General features: G+C 47.3%; 1 protein-coding gene across 1 annotated transcript in view; it reads right to left on the bottom strand.

Moving 5' to 3' along the window:
- Positions 1–443: 443 nt before the first annotated feature.
- Positions 444–14,344, bottom strand: part of cilp (cartilage intermediate layer protein, nucleotide pyrophosphohydrolase) — a 107,633-nt gene continuing 93,732 nt past the window's right edge. The window contains exons 8-9 of the mRNA XM_085968265.1: positions 5,164–5,321; positions 444–3,196 (exon numbers count right to left, since the gene is read on the bottom strand). Of these exons, the coding sequence (XP_085824391.1) occupies positions 840–3,196; positions 5,164–5,321 (2,515 nt within the window). The 3' untranslated portion in view covers positions 444–839. The remainder of the gene's footprint in view (positions 3,197–5,163; positions 5,322–14,344) is intronic.

Genomic DNA, 14,344 nt, shown 5'->3' with positions numbered 1-14,344 from the left:
CCTATCCAATTAGTCCCACTTCCCTTTTATTTCCCCACAGCCCTGCATTTTTTTCCTTTTCAAGTATTTATCCAATTACCCTTTGAAAGTTACTATTGAATCTGCTTCTACCACCCTTTCAGGCAGCGCATTCCAGATCACATCAACTCGCCGTGTGAAAGAAATTCTCCTCCTGTTGCCTCTGGTTCTTTTGTCAATCACCTTCACTCTGTGTCCTCTAGTTACCGACCCTCCTGCCACTGGAAACACTTTCTCCTTATTTACTTTTATCAAAACCACTCATAATATTGAACACCTCTATTAAATCATTCCTTAAGCATCTCTGCTCTAAGGAGAACAATCCCAGCTTCTCTAGTCTCTCCACATAACCGAAGTTCCTCATCCTTAATAATTATTTGATAATGAAATCATATTTAACAAAAGAACAATATGTTATGCAGATCTTAAATTCAAGCAATTTATTTTACAAAGAGCACTTGTTTCATAATACAAGCAGATAACAATATAACAAAGGTTGGAATAGATTCAAGCTATACATAAGTTTAATATTGGTTCCAATACAGTTTTGCTACAGCAAGTGGTGCAGCGCCTGCCTGTCCCCAAGGACCACAACCCAAGTGTAAAGCACTAGTTTCAAACACTGCCAGAAATAAATAGAATTGATATTTAAGCATTTCAAAAAGAATAGACTGTTGATATCACAGCTCAATGGATGAACAGAATTGATTTCCTTCTTCAGGAAGGGTTGATTTCATAACTGGCTAATCAAGTTTCTGAAACTAGTTTATTTGGAGCAAAGGGTTGGTTTAATTCACATCAGTGAACTACAGGCTCTTCTGCTAGTATTCTCTGCGTTGTGCTCTCCTCTGTTTTCTCAATCTATTAACTAGACCAAGGCCCAACAAATTGTCTCTCTGTCCCCTACCTCTCTTTCCTCGTCCCATCATCATGCTGTTCATAACTGATTGCCCTGGAGAGTTCTGCAGGCTCTGGAATACACTTTGCTGATTCACCTGCCTCTCCTTACAGTTGAAGGTCAATGCCACACCTACATTAGTCTTCATGACTCTAGAAACATTGTCTGAACTTCCATCAAAACATCTTCCCAGTGCTATTTCCTTGGCTGTCCTTGGATCCTGATCAGTTACTGTATAGATTCCATAGTTGTGACCAAGTGGATCGAGTGGAGCCAACATGGTAAACTCACTGGTGTCATTGTTGACAGCAAGAGGAAGATGGTTGACCAGATATTCCCGTAACATATTGTTCACACTTTCTCTGTGACAGTCAGCTTGAGGGATGATCTTCACTAATGTGCGGTCAATGCGTTCTTGGTCATACAGCATTCCACTACACTTGAATTCCAAGCAAACAGCAGAGACACCCAATTGGTCCATATCACGAGTACTTCGCACATCACGAATGCCGTAAATCTCTCCAACTGTCCGAGGATGAGTCCCTCCCATGTTTCGAGATCTCACTGTGATCTCTTGAGGGCCACCGAGTTTTACTTTTACATAACAAGCTCTAAATTCCAATGGTCTTGGCCACCAAGCAAGGTAATCTTCTGTCCAACTCATTGGGTCATCCTCATTGAAAGCTACAGTATTATAATCATATTTATCTCCTTCTACTCTGTAAAATCGGAAATGGCCAGCACTAAATGAAGCCTCTTCACATCCTTTTAAGTTTTCATAAGGGTAAATAGGACCATTCATTTCATCTGGGACATTGGGGGTGGGTTTAACTACATTTATTTTAAAAGCTGTCTTCTTAGCGTTGCCATCGTCATGATCTGACCTTCTGTACTGCAGCTTATTTAAGTAGGGCTGCTGTACACCTATTGCATTTGAATTAATTTTGGGGGAGGATGCCACTGCCTCAAGTTCTTCTCCTCCTAGAGTTGCCATCACATAGGCGGAGTAAGCATCCGGCTGCTGGCCGTCACAGAAAGCTGGCAAGCAAGCGCCGTTTGAACCAGTAATAACGCTGTCAAAACGACCCCAAGCCCTGGGATTAGAGGAAAAGCCTGGCATAGGCTCTAAGTTAATAAGAGATACAACAACTCCCTCCATCTGATCACCTGACATAAATCGGTCACCTCGAAAGGTTCTGACTTTCACATAGCACCTTCTGCTTTCAGGGACATCTAGGTTAAAAAGTCTTCTCTCTCGGATCTCCATGTTGCCCACCAGGAAGGTTCTCTCCTCTCGTTTACCTCGTTGGCTTCTAATAAAAGTTAAATCACCTTCTTCTTCCCAGAAGCCCGTTTCAGAATTGAGTGACCATAGCTTCATTTTCTCCAAGTGTTCTGGCATTTTAACCTGTGCCGAATCCAGAAAAACCTTCACCTGTCCTGCATTGAGGCTTTCCATTGCTGCTTCATCCATAAAATCAAGAGAAAACATGCCATATGTCCTCAAAGAAAGAACATCACCTTCATCATTAATGAAGTTCAGATCACTCTGGGCTGCCAAAGCCAAAGAGATATCTCTTGGATCCAAGAAAGTTACACTGGCTTTGACTAAGCCCCTGTAGACGTCTCCATTCTGTCTGTAGAAGGAGTTGGGGGGAATCTCCAGTTCCGCTATGGGGTTTTGGCTTTCTGTTGCTCCCAGGGCAATGGTGTTCCTGACAGAACAATCCAAAGTGACTGCTGGCATCTTTCTTACAAGTTTAATTTCATGAAACACAGAGCCTCCTTTTTTGTTAAAGGGCAGAACCTTTGTTGTATTCACAAACTTTTGATACCGATCCACAAAAGTGAGCACTAACCGATCTATGTCTGTAGGGACCTGAATGGAGAATGTTCCCTTGTACCCAGTCATACTGATCTTCTTTCCACTCATGAAAATCTGTCCAAACCGCATGGGTTCACCATTATCAGCAGCTACTGCATGGCCACGGACAATTGTCTTGGTTTCAACGCACTTCTGACAGCCACACCTGCTGACCACCTTAATGGGAAGCATGTAGTTGGTGCAGGAGATCTTCCTTTCCTCCAGTTTCACTGTCCCACAGCAGTAAGATGTTATATCTTTGCATCGTGACTCTGGTTCTTGCTCTCCAGCGCATGTTGCTCGAGGACATTTGCCCACATTGTAGTAAAAGGACTGGGTCAGGTTCTGGTAACAGTCATAAGGAAGTCGTATTAAGTGGCTCTCAGGTTTGGGGTTGCAGGAAGGAGCAGCCAGAGCTGTGAAAACAAGAACATTTCCGATAAACCTTCACGCACTGAGCTTTTATTTTAAAGAAAAATAAAAAGAATTACACTTGTATATCACGCCTCTCAGAAGAATCACAAAGCATTTAATATAAGGTGATTTTTGGTACAGAGGAAAAAGTGAGAAGGAAGATTCCATAAATGGCAAAAAGATGACTGCCCAGTTTTAACTAGTATAATTTGAAGGAGGAATGCTCGTGAGAATTCACCGCTCTTCAAAACGTGCCATAAGATCTTCAGCACCCACCTTACCCACGGGAGCAGATAAATATTTTCTATCCAAACCCTGTCAGTGCTGCATTGGACTGTCAGCCCAGATTAGTGTGCAAGTCCTGGAACCCAACCTTATTACTCAGAGCTGAGAGTGCCACCAATTGAGCCAAGCTAACACAAATGTAAATCACAAAGGCCTTTAAATTTGGCCACACATGCCCATTTTTTGGGCGCTAACTGGCCCACTAAGCCCCAATAATGCGGTCAGGAAGTGCCGCTCGCCATACTGAGAAGAAAAAAAGACATTCAGGGCCGAACCTGAAGCAGACATTAGGTCCTTTGCACATGCAAATAAGGGGCTTAACGCTTGTTTGTGGCCCCCACTTCAAGATTGGATTGTGCTGAAGCAGCTGACACCACCCGGGGAAATGCGACCCGACCCAACTCAGAGAAACAGTGCCGCACTGTCGGAGGGGCAGTACTGACGGAGTGCTGCACTGTCGGAGGGGCAGTACTGAGGGAGCGCTGCACTGTCGGAGGGGCAGTACTGATGCAGTGCTGCACTGTCGAAGGGGCAGTACTGACGGAGCGCTGCACTGTCGGAGGGGCAGTACTGAGGGAGTGCTGCACTGTCGAAGGGGCAGTACTGACGGAGTGCTGCACTGTCGGAGGGGCAGTACTGACGGAGTGCTGCACTGTCGGAGGGGCAGTACTGACGGAGTGCTGCACTGTCTGAGGGGCAGTACTGACAGAGTGCTGCACTGTCAGAGGGGCAGTACCGAGGGAGCGCTGCACTGTCGGAGGGGCAGTAGTGAGGGAGCGCAGCACTGTCGGAGGGGCAGTACTGAGGGAGCGCCGCACTGTCGGAGGGGCAGTACTGAGGGAGCGCTGCACTGTCGGAGGGGCAGTACTGAAGGAGCGCTGCACTGTCGGAGGGGCAGTAGTGAGGGAGCGCCGCACTGTCGGAGGGGCAGTACTGAGGGAGTGCTACACTGTCGGAGGGGCAGTACTGAGGAAGTCCTGTACTGTCGGAGGAGCAGTACTGAGGGAGCGCGGCACTGTCGGAGGGGCAGTACTGACGGAGTGCTGCACTGTCGGAGGGGCAGTACTGACGGAGCGCCGCACTGTCGGAGGGGCAGTACTGAGGGAGCGCTGCACTGTCGGAGGGGCAGTACTGAGGGAGCGCCGCACTGTCGGAGGGGCAGTACTGAGGGAGTGCTGCACTTTTGGATCTGAAACCAAGGGCCCATCTGCCCTCTCAGGTTGATGTAAAAGATCCCCTTGACACTATTCGAAGAAAAACAGGAGTTCTCCCTGGTGTCCTGGGGCCAATATTTATCCCTCAACCAACATCACTAAAACAGATTCTCTGGTCATTATCACAGTGTTGGTTGTGGGATCTTGCTGTGCACAAATTGGTTGCCGCATTTCCTACATTACAACAGTGACTACACTTCAAAAGTAATTTATCGACTGTAAAGTGCTTTGGAATGTCCTGAGGTCATGAAAGGTGTGATAGAAATGCAAGTAAGTCTGTCTGTCTTTTGTTTTTAAAAAGGATCTGGTGTATTTCCTCCCTTGTGCATGAAGTAGACAATTGGTCTGGAAATTTTTCGGGTGTTAACCAGCCTAAGGTCCCAATATAGACGATAGGATAACTAAGTTCCATAACTTTTTCACATAATGATCTCTAGCTGTGAATGAGTTGCGTTTAGTTATTTAATTACCTATCACAGTAAGTGTCGCTGGCTGGGATTTGACAGAACCTGCAGTGTTGCTAGCTCGACACATATACTGCCCTGCATGCTGTGGCTGCAGCTGCCTTAACACAAGCGTACTGTCATATCCATGTGTCTTCACATCCAGCAAAGAGCCATTATGATACCTGCAAAGACAGGAGTGGGAAACAAAGGAGAGAAGCAAACAGAACTGAAGTGAAACAGAAAAGCACAATGCAATGACCCAGAATTTCCAGTGGCCTGCTCTGATCTGGAGCAGGCAGGGCAGACACGAGTTTGGAGATCTGTTCCATCGCACCCTGTCCCACAACACATTTTAAAACATTTGTTTTCAGCATTTATTCAGTGTAAACTCGGGGTATCTTTTTGTACTTGGAAAACCGTTCCCGCTCGTTTCCCTTCCCCAATCGACTGCCTTGTTTCCACATGTTTTTGGAACTTCCCATGAGCAGCCAGCCAGCTCATTTAAATATATTCAAAAGAGGGCCATTGGCACCACAGTCCGGAGTTCCTTGGCTTTAATCAGGAGCAGGAAAATTATTAGTTCCTGGGATGCGGGCATGACTGGCAAGGCCAGCATTTATTGCCCATCCCTAATTGCCCTTGAGAAGGTGGTGGTGAGCCGCCTTCTTGAACTGCTACAGTCCATATGGTGAAGGTGCTCCCACAGTGCTGTTAGGGAGTGAGTTCCAGGATTTTGACCCAGCAACAACGATATATTTCCAAATATGTACAACTTGGAGGGGAACTTGCAGATGTTGGTGTTCCCATGCACCTGCTGCCCTTGTCCTTCTAGGTGGAAGAGGTCGCGGGTTTGGGAGGTGCTGCCGAACAAGCCTTGGCGAGTTGCTGCAGTGCATCTTGTAGATGGTACACACTGCAGCCATGGTAAATGGTGGTGGAGGGAGTGAATATTTAAGGTGGTGATGGGGTGCCAATCAAGTGGGCTGCTTTGTCCTGGATGGTGTCACACTTCTTGTGGAGCCTGTTATTGGAGCTGCACTCATCCAGGCAAGTGGAGAGTATGCCATCACACTCCTGACTTGTGCCTTGTAGATGGTGGAAAGGCTTTGGGAAGTCAGGAGGTGAGACACTCACCGCAGAATAACCAGCCTCTGACCTGTTCTTGTTGCCATAGTATTTATGTGGCTGGTCCAGTTAAGTTTCTGGTCAATGGTGACCCCCAGGATGTTGATGGTGGGGGATTCGGCGATGGTAATGCCGTTGAATGTCAAGGGGCGATAGTTAGACTCTCACTCGTTGGAGATAGTCATTGCCTGGTACTTCCACTTCTGTGGCGCAAATGTTTCCTGCCACTTATTAGCCCAAGCCTGAATGACATGCAGGTCTTGCTGCATGCGGGCATGGACTGCGTCACGAACCCAATAATTTCATGGTTACCATTATGGATACTAGCTTTTTATTCTAGATTTATTTAATTAACAGAATTTAAGTTCCCCAGCTTCTGTGGTGGGATTTGAACTCACGTTTCTGGATGATTAGTCTAGGCCTTGGGATTACTAGTCCAGTAACATAACCACTATGCTACCACTCCTGGAGGAGGAGGAGGAGGAGGACAGGGAGCAACCAACAGTACCTCTTGCAGCCTGAGTTCCCAGCGACATATTAACAGGAGGAGGCCATTCAGCCCCTCGAGCCTGTTCTGTCATTTAATTAGATCACAGCTGATCTGTATCTTAATTCCATCTACCTACCTTGGTTCGATAACCCATAATACCCTGATCCAACAAAAATCTATCAATCTCAAGTTTGAAATTTTCAGTTGACCCCCAGACTCAACAGCTTTTGGGGGCGAGAGTTCCAGAATTCCACCACCCTTTGTGTGAAGAAGTGCTTCCTGACATCACCCCTGAACGGCCTGGCTCTAATTTTAAGGTTCTGCCCCCTTGTTCTGGACTCCCCTGCCAGAGGAAATCGTTTCTCTCTATTTACCCCATCAACTCCTTTCATCATCTTAAACACCTCAATTATATCACCCCTTAATCTTCTAAACTCAAGGGAATACAAGCCCAGTCTATGAAATCTGTCCTCATAATTTAACTTTTTAGTCCAGGTATTATTCTGGTGAATCTGCGCTACTCCCCCTCCAAGGCCTATATATCCTTCCTGGTGTCCACAAATGAACACAGTGTCCAGATGGGGTCTAACCAGAGCTTTATATAACTGTAGCATAACTTCCACCCCTTTGTATTTCAGCTCCCTCGAGATAAAGGCCAACATTCCATTAGCCTTTTAAATTATTTTTTGTATCTGTCCACTAGCTTTTAGTGATTTCTGTACTCGGCCCGCTAAATCTCTCGGCTCCTCCACAGTTCTCAGCTTCTCACCAATTAGGAAGTACTCTGATCGATCCTAGTTATGTGCAAAGTGAATGACCTCACATTTTCCTACATTGAACTCCATCTGCCACAGTTTTGCCCACTCACTGAATCTATCAATGTCCCTTTGGAACTTTCTGCTCCCATCTACATAGAGTCCAAGGGGGAATTTTCCCAGTCCCGGGGAGGCGGGTATGGGGGTGGGACTGCCCAGAAGATGGATGAAACTGGGAGCGGGTACCGACCCACTCCCAACCCACCACCGTGCCATCTTCCCGGGAGGCGGGTCCCCGAGTCGCGCAGGGACCCATCTCCTCGACGCGGGAAGGGGATTAGACCCAATTAACTGCCTGTTAACAGGTAGTTAACAGGCAGTTGAGAGGCTTTTTCCCATTTTACACCTGCAATTGCGGGCTTTCTGATGGCTGTGGACCTCGTCAGGGTCAGCAAGACGAACAGTGGGTTTGTGGGGGTGAGAGGGGTCGAAATGTCAAGTGTAGTGGTGATTGATGGGTGCAAGTATGGACAGGTAAGTATGAGGGGTGAGTGTAAAGTGTTGGAAAAAGTTTCCTTACCTTTGCTTCTTTCTGCAGGCTTCAACCTTTGAGAATCCGGAGGTGCCTCATCTCAACGGCAGAGATGACAGAGTGGCTGCTGTATTCTCAGATGCAGCAGCCATCTGCTTTCTGCTGAGGAGAGGTCTTGGTGAGCCTTTGTGCAAGGGCTAGAAACATAGAAGCTAGGAGCAGGAGTAGGCCATTCGGCCCCTCGAGCCTGCTCCGCCATTCAATGAGATCATGGCTCACCTTAGAACAGAGATTGTCAGTGCTTGACAGTTTCTCAAAGCTGTCAAACACTGACAATTCTTCTGTCAAAAATTTTTCGACAGATGAAGCATCATACGCTGACATCATCTGTCACTGGCTTTCCCTTAATTGGCCAATCAAGGCCAATCATGGGAAAATAGCGTGGGTTGGTCAGATGTCGCTGGGGGTGTGACTGAAACCCAGAAACCAGAAGTCCCATCTCTAGCACGTCTCCATTGAGAAAATCCAGCCCTTATAGAGTTATAACAGCACAGGAGGAGGCCATTCGGCCCATTGTGTCCGTGCCGGCTCTCTGTGGAGCAATCCAGTCAGTCCCATTCCCCACTCTATCCCCGTAGCCCTGCAAGTTTATTTCCCTCAAGTGCCTATCCAGTCCCTCCTTGAAAACATTGAGTGTCTCCGCTTCCACCACTTCTGTCGGCAGCGAGTTCCAGGTCCTCCCCACTCTCTGCGTAAAGAAGTTTTTCCTCACATCCCCCTTGTATCTCTTGCCTAAAACCTTAAATCTGTGTCCCCTGGTCCTTGTACCATCAACTAGTGAGAACAGCCTTTCCCCGTCTAGTCTATTTAATCCCGTCATAATCTTGTACACCTCTATCAAATCACCCCTTAACCTCCTTTGCTCTAATGAAAACAAATCCAGCTTCTCCAACCTGTCCTTGTAGCTAAGATCCCCCATCCCCGTAACCAGTCTGGTAAATCTCCTCTGAACCCTCAAGGGCCTTCACATCCTTCCTAAAGTGTGGTGACCAGAACTGGATGCAATACTCCAGCTATGTCCTAACCAGCACTTTATAAAGGTTCAGCATAACTTCTCTACTTTTGTACTCAATACCTCTATTTTTGAAGCCCAAGATCCCATATGCTTTGCTAACCACTCTCTCAATATGTCCTGCCACCTTCAGGGACCTATGCACATTAACTCCCAGGTCCCTCTGGCGCTGCACACTCTTTAAAACTGTGCCATTAAGTGTATATTGCCTCTCCCTGTTCCTTCTGCCAAAATGCATCACCTCACACTTCTCTGAATTAAATTCCATCTGCCACTTGTCTGCCCATTCTGCTAGCCTTTCTATGTCCTGTTGCAGTCGATTGATATCATCATCATCACTGTTTGCCACACCCCCAAGTTTGGTGTCATCGGCAAATTTAGAAATTCTACTCTGTATTCCAATATCCAGGTCATTTATATATATCAAAAAAAGCAGTGGCCCCAGCACTGACCCTTGGGGAACACCACTGTCTACCATCCTCCAGTCTGAAAAACAGCCATTTACCACAACTTGCTGTTTTCTGTCCTTAAGCCAATTCCTTATCCAAGCTGCCACTGACCCACCTATTCCATGAGCCTCATTTTGTTAACCAACCTTCTATGTGGTACTTTGTCAGATGCCTTCCTAAAATCCATATAGACAACATCCATTGCATTCCCTTCATCAATCCACTCTGTTACTTCATCAAAAGTTTAAATTAGATTGGTCAAACACAATCTTCCTTTTACAACCCCGTGTTGGCTTTCCTTAGTTAGTTTAAACTTCTCCAAATGCCTGTTAATTTTTTCCTTGATTATTGTTTCTAAAACTTTACCTACCACTGATGTTAAACTGACCGGTCTGTAGTTTTTAGGATTGTCCTTTCTTGAACAATGGCGTCACATTTGCCACTTTCCAATCCTCAGGCACCTCTCCCACATCTAGGGAAGTTTGGAAAATTATGGCAAGCCCTTCCGCTATCTCCTCTCTCAATTCCCTTAGAAACCTGGGATGCAATCTGGACCAGGCGACTTGTCCACTCTAAGCATACCCAGCCTTTCTAGTAGATCCTGTCTATCAATTTTCACCCCTTCCATTGCTTCTACCTTTTCCACTTCTACCAATATTTTGTCAGCATCCACCTCCTTAGTAAACACTGATACAAAGTACTCACTGAGTATTCTAGCCTCTAAGCATATATCACCTTCTTTATCTCTAATAGGCCCCACCCCGCCTCTTACTACCCACTTAGTGTTTACATGCCGGTTGAAGATTTTTGGGTTCCCTTTTATGTTAACCGCCATTCTTCTCTCTTTGCCAATCTTATTTTCATCTTCATATCCCCTCTCAACTTATTGTATTTGGTCTGGTTCTCCCTTGAAGAATTCACCTGACATGCATCATAAACCTTTTTTGTTTCATTATCTTCTCTATCTCCCTCGTCATCCAAGGAGCCTTTGCTTTGGTTCCCTTACCCTTCCCTCTTGTTGGAATGTACCTAGCCTGTACTTGGGACATCTCCTCCTTAAAGATCACCCATTGTTCCATTACAGTTTTTCCTGTCAGTCTTTGGTTCATTATTTACTGTGCCACCTGTCATCAGCAAACTTGGATATATGGCTCTAACGGCTGAAAATTCAGTAGCCTTAGCGCCTCATTTGAGGCGCTAGAGGGCCTTGCGCCGGAGTTATGGCCAGTAGTGAAATTCCCTGGGGCCCTAAATCGGCGTTGCTCCGGTAGCGCTGCGCCGGCACCGATGACGTCATCGGTGTGCGCAGCGTCCCGGTTGCCGTGGTAACCCGCCCGAACTCCGAAATTGAGTTGCGGCCGCCTCGCCCGTGGCAGCCGCAACCAGCGTTTTGTCAGAGGTGCCTTACTGCAGTTAGCGCCGGCGCATTAAAGGCCCCGCGGCGGCCGGCCGCTTTCCCGCCGGCCGCCTGCCCGCAGCTCCCTCCCCGGACTTCTCTCCGTCCCCCCCCCCGGAACAGATGCAAGCCCGGCACTTGTCCGAGGTGCCGGGCTCATTTTTAAGCAGATTTGCGCGGGCCGCGGCCGGGTGCAGGCAGCTCCTCCTTAACGGAAGGAGGAGGCATGCACTTCCCCAGCCTGCCGCACCGCATCGGGTGCCGCAGCGCCGGAATTGCGGCGCGAAACGGCAGTTAGCGCCCTTTTCCAGGCGCTAAGACCCTTCAGTAGCGCCGGCAGCCGTTTGGGCGCGGCGCCACTGAATTTTTGGCGCGCGCAGGGGACTTAGCGCCGGCACTAATTTCCGGCGCTAAAGCCCTGGCTAAGCCAAAACCCAATTTCTAGGCCTAAATTCCTTCATCTAAGTCAGTTATAAATATAGTGAAGAGCTGAGACTCCAGTACAGATCCCTGGGGAACACCTGGAGCATCCTACTCTGGTTGGAAGCATTCCTGGAGGTTTGATCATATGACATTCCAGCCTGACTATGTGATGCCTGATCACATGACACCTGTTCACGTGACATTCGGCCACGAGACATCCGATCATGTGACATTTGTTCACATGACTTCTACAAATGTTATTACATTTACCGTACAAAATTTGGGTCCCCTGTAGTTGAGTATTTTCCCTCATAGCTTCATGCCAGCAGCTGTTGTACAACAAGTTCCAAGAAGCAGGAGGCTGCCTGTGAGCGAGGGGAGAGGGGAATCCAAGGAACTGCCCCCCATTTCAGAGACCCCCCGAATGCTGAAACTGCAATTCCCACTCTGCTGATTCCCTACTCTTCCACGCGGTCCCAGCTCTCTACGAGTGATGTCAACCAAGCCGGAGGCCTCTCTAACAGCAACCGGTGATGTTTTGAAGTGGAGTGGTCGTGATGGGGGTGCACTGTGGCAGGAAATTTAAATTGCTGAATCTCCCGGGCCGATTCCGGGAAACTCATGGTCATTCCAGGAGAGTCAGCATACCCTAGGGATACCACTAGTCACATCCTGCCAATTGCAGTACATACCAGTATCCCTACTCTGTCTCCTATCTCCTAACCAATTCCTTATCCATGTCAAATGTTGCCTCCAATTCCATGCACTCTCATTTTTCCCCAACAGTCTCTTATGTGGAACCTTGTCGAATGCCTTCAGGAAGTCCATATAAATAACATCCATAGACACTCCCTTATCTACCACATTTGTTAGCGCCTCAAAAAGTTCAACTAAGTTCGTTAGACATTACTTACCCTTTACAAATCCACGCTGGCTCTCTGATCGGTTCATATTTGTCCAAATGCTCAGTCACTCTGTCCCTAACAGATTCCAGTAACTTCACCACAACTGACGTTAGACTAATAGGCCTATAATTTACTGGTTTATCTCTCCATCCCTTCTTAAATAATGGAGTGACATTGGCAATTTTCCAATCCAAGGGGCCAATTCCTGAATCAAGACAGTTTTGGAAGATTACGGCTAGAGCATCAACAATTTTCTCACCTTTTAATAACCTAGGGTGGAAACCATCAGGTCCTGGAGATTTCTCAATTTTCAGACTTATTATTTTCTCCATTACCATTTAAAAAATTTATATTAAATCTACTAAGATCAGTTCATCAGGGAACGCTTCACCTGAACCACCCCCAATGCAGCAATAGTCCTACAATCCTAACCACCACTGTCCTTACTACCATCTTCCGATTGCCTTCCTTCATTCCATGGGTCTTCCCTCATTTCACTACAAATATAAACACCAAATCCAGAACAGAAACCAAATTTATCAAACAAATATTGTCACAGCATGTCAACATTGACAAAATAAATCACAAATCCCCCTTGCACTGGCCCTCAGTACCTGTCCTGTGAGTTCCTTTCCCATTCCTTGTGCTCCTACACTGTGTCTCCCCAGTGGCTGCAGCTCAGTAGGTGGGAGGCTGCTGAGCTTCCATTGCGGACCCTTTAGATGGCCGTGGTGGGTGACCTCAAGCAGCTCTGGGCCATGAGGGCCTGGCTGTAGGCGCAGCCACTTGGGTGGTCCAGGGCAATATGGCCTAGCTGGCTGTGTGGCGCTAACAAGGGCCCTGCTGGAGTGGGTGGTGGGAGAGCAGGCATACTGTCATCCTGAGAGAGGACAACAGGTGCCACTTCCATGGAGCCATGGCCACTCTGGGCCTCGGCGCTCCTGGGGTTTAACTTGAGAACAGGGTGCGGGCATGAGGTGACGCTCTGGAAGCCCCCATTAACATTGGCTCCCAAAGCCAAGGTGGCAGCTGTCTGAGTTTCCATAGCAGCTGTGCGAGCTGTCAGGAGCAGCTCCATGATGATGGGGGCACTATGGCGGTGCTGGAGCTGACCACTCGCTCCATGTTGGACAGAATGGTTTCCATGCTCTGCGCAAAGCTGCAACACAAGTTGGAGCTGGACTCCTCCATGCTTCACGACATTGTGCACACGCTTTCTGGCAGGCTGCCCAGTGACCCAGCATTTCCCAGTGTTTGCCCATCAGTCTTCTTCGCTAGCCTGGGCCTTTGCATCGGAGTCCTCCAGTGAACTGGCACCTATCCCCTTCCGTAGCTCCTACACACTTGTGCCCGGTGAGTCCACACATGTAGTCACATCCTCAAACCTAGCCTTTAAAGTCTGTGTGGTGCCAGTATCTCAGTACTTGCTGCAGCCATTTCTCTGTTCAGAAATACTCCCTTCATTCTGCTGACAGACACACTTCCCCTTTAAAAGGTGTGAAAAATGCGTGATTTCCCCCCTGGCTGCTGTGCAGTCAATGAGTAACCCAGGTTTCACGGCTGTGTGATTATGATCAGCTGGCAGCACGAATATTATGTGCTGCTTAAGCCAACACAGCTCCGGCCCCTTCATCCCACCCTGTTGGACATCCTGGAGAGATATGGGTTAATAAATGAATTTTTTTATATCTTGAAGCAACAGACTTTAAGATAAAAAAGAAAAGAAAGTCTTGCATTTCTATTGCGTCTTTCACAACCACTCCCAAAGCACTTTACAGCCAATAAAGTACATTTTTTTGAGTGTAGTCACTGTTGTAATGTAGGAAGAGAGGATGGCTTCGAAGTGTCATGAGAGGAAAGCTTGGCTGGTCTTCTGCTTTTAGTGTCCGAGTGTTATATGTGAGAAATGCTTGTGCAAGGAAATAAGGGACAGTAATGACGTCAGCCATGAGTGAATAGAGTAACTTTGGTAGCTAGCGCAATAAACATTGGTAGAGGGATCCATTAACTATAGTGTAGAAAGATAATGGTCAATAAAGCCTATGCTGCAAAGAATTC

The sequence above is a fragment of the Somniosus microcephalus genome, chromosome 27 (assembly GCF_052327205.1).
Source record: "Somniosus microcephalus isolate GS21.2 chromosome 27, FLI_Smic_1.0, whole genome shotgun sequence".
NCBI classification, from domain to species: domain Eukaryota; kingdom Metazoa; phylum Chordata; class Chondrichthyes; order Squaliformes; family Somniosidae; genus Somniosus; species Somniosus microcephalus.
Note: the sequence above shows the minus strand (reverse complement) of the source record. Positions and strands in the feature narration are given on the sequence as shown.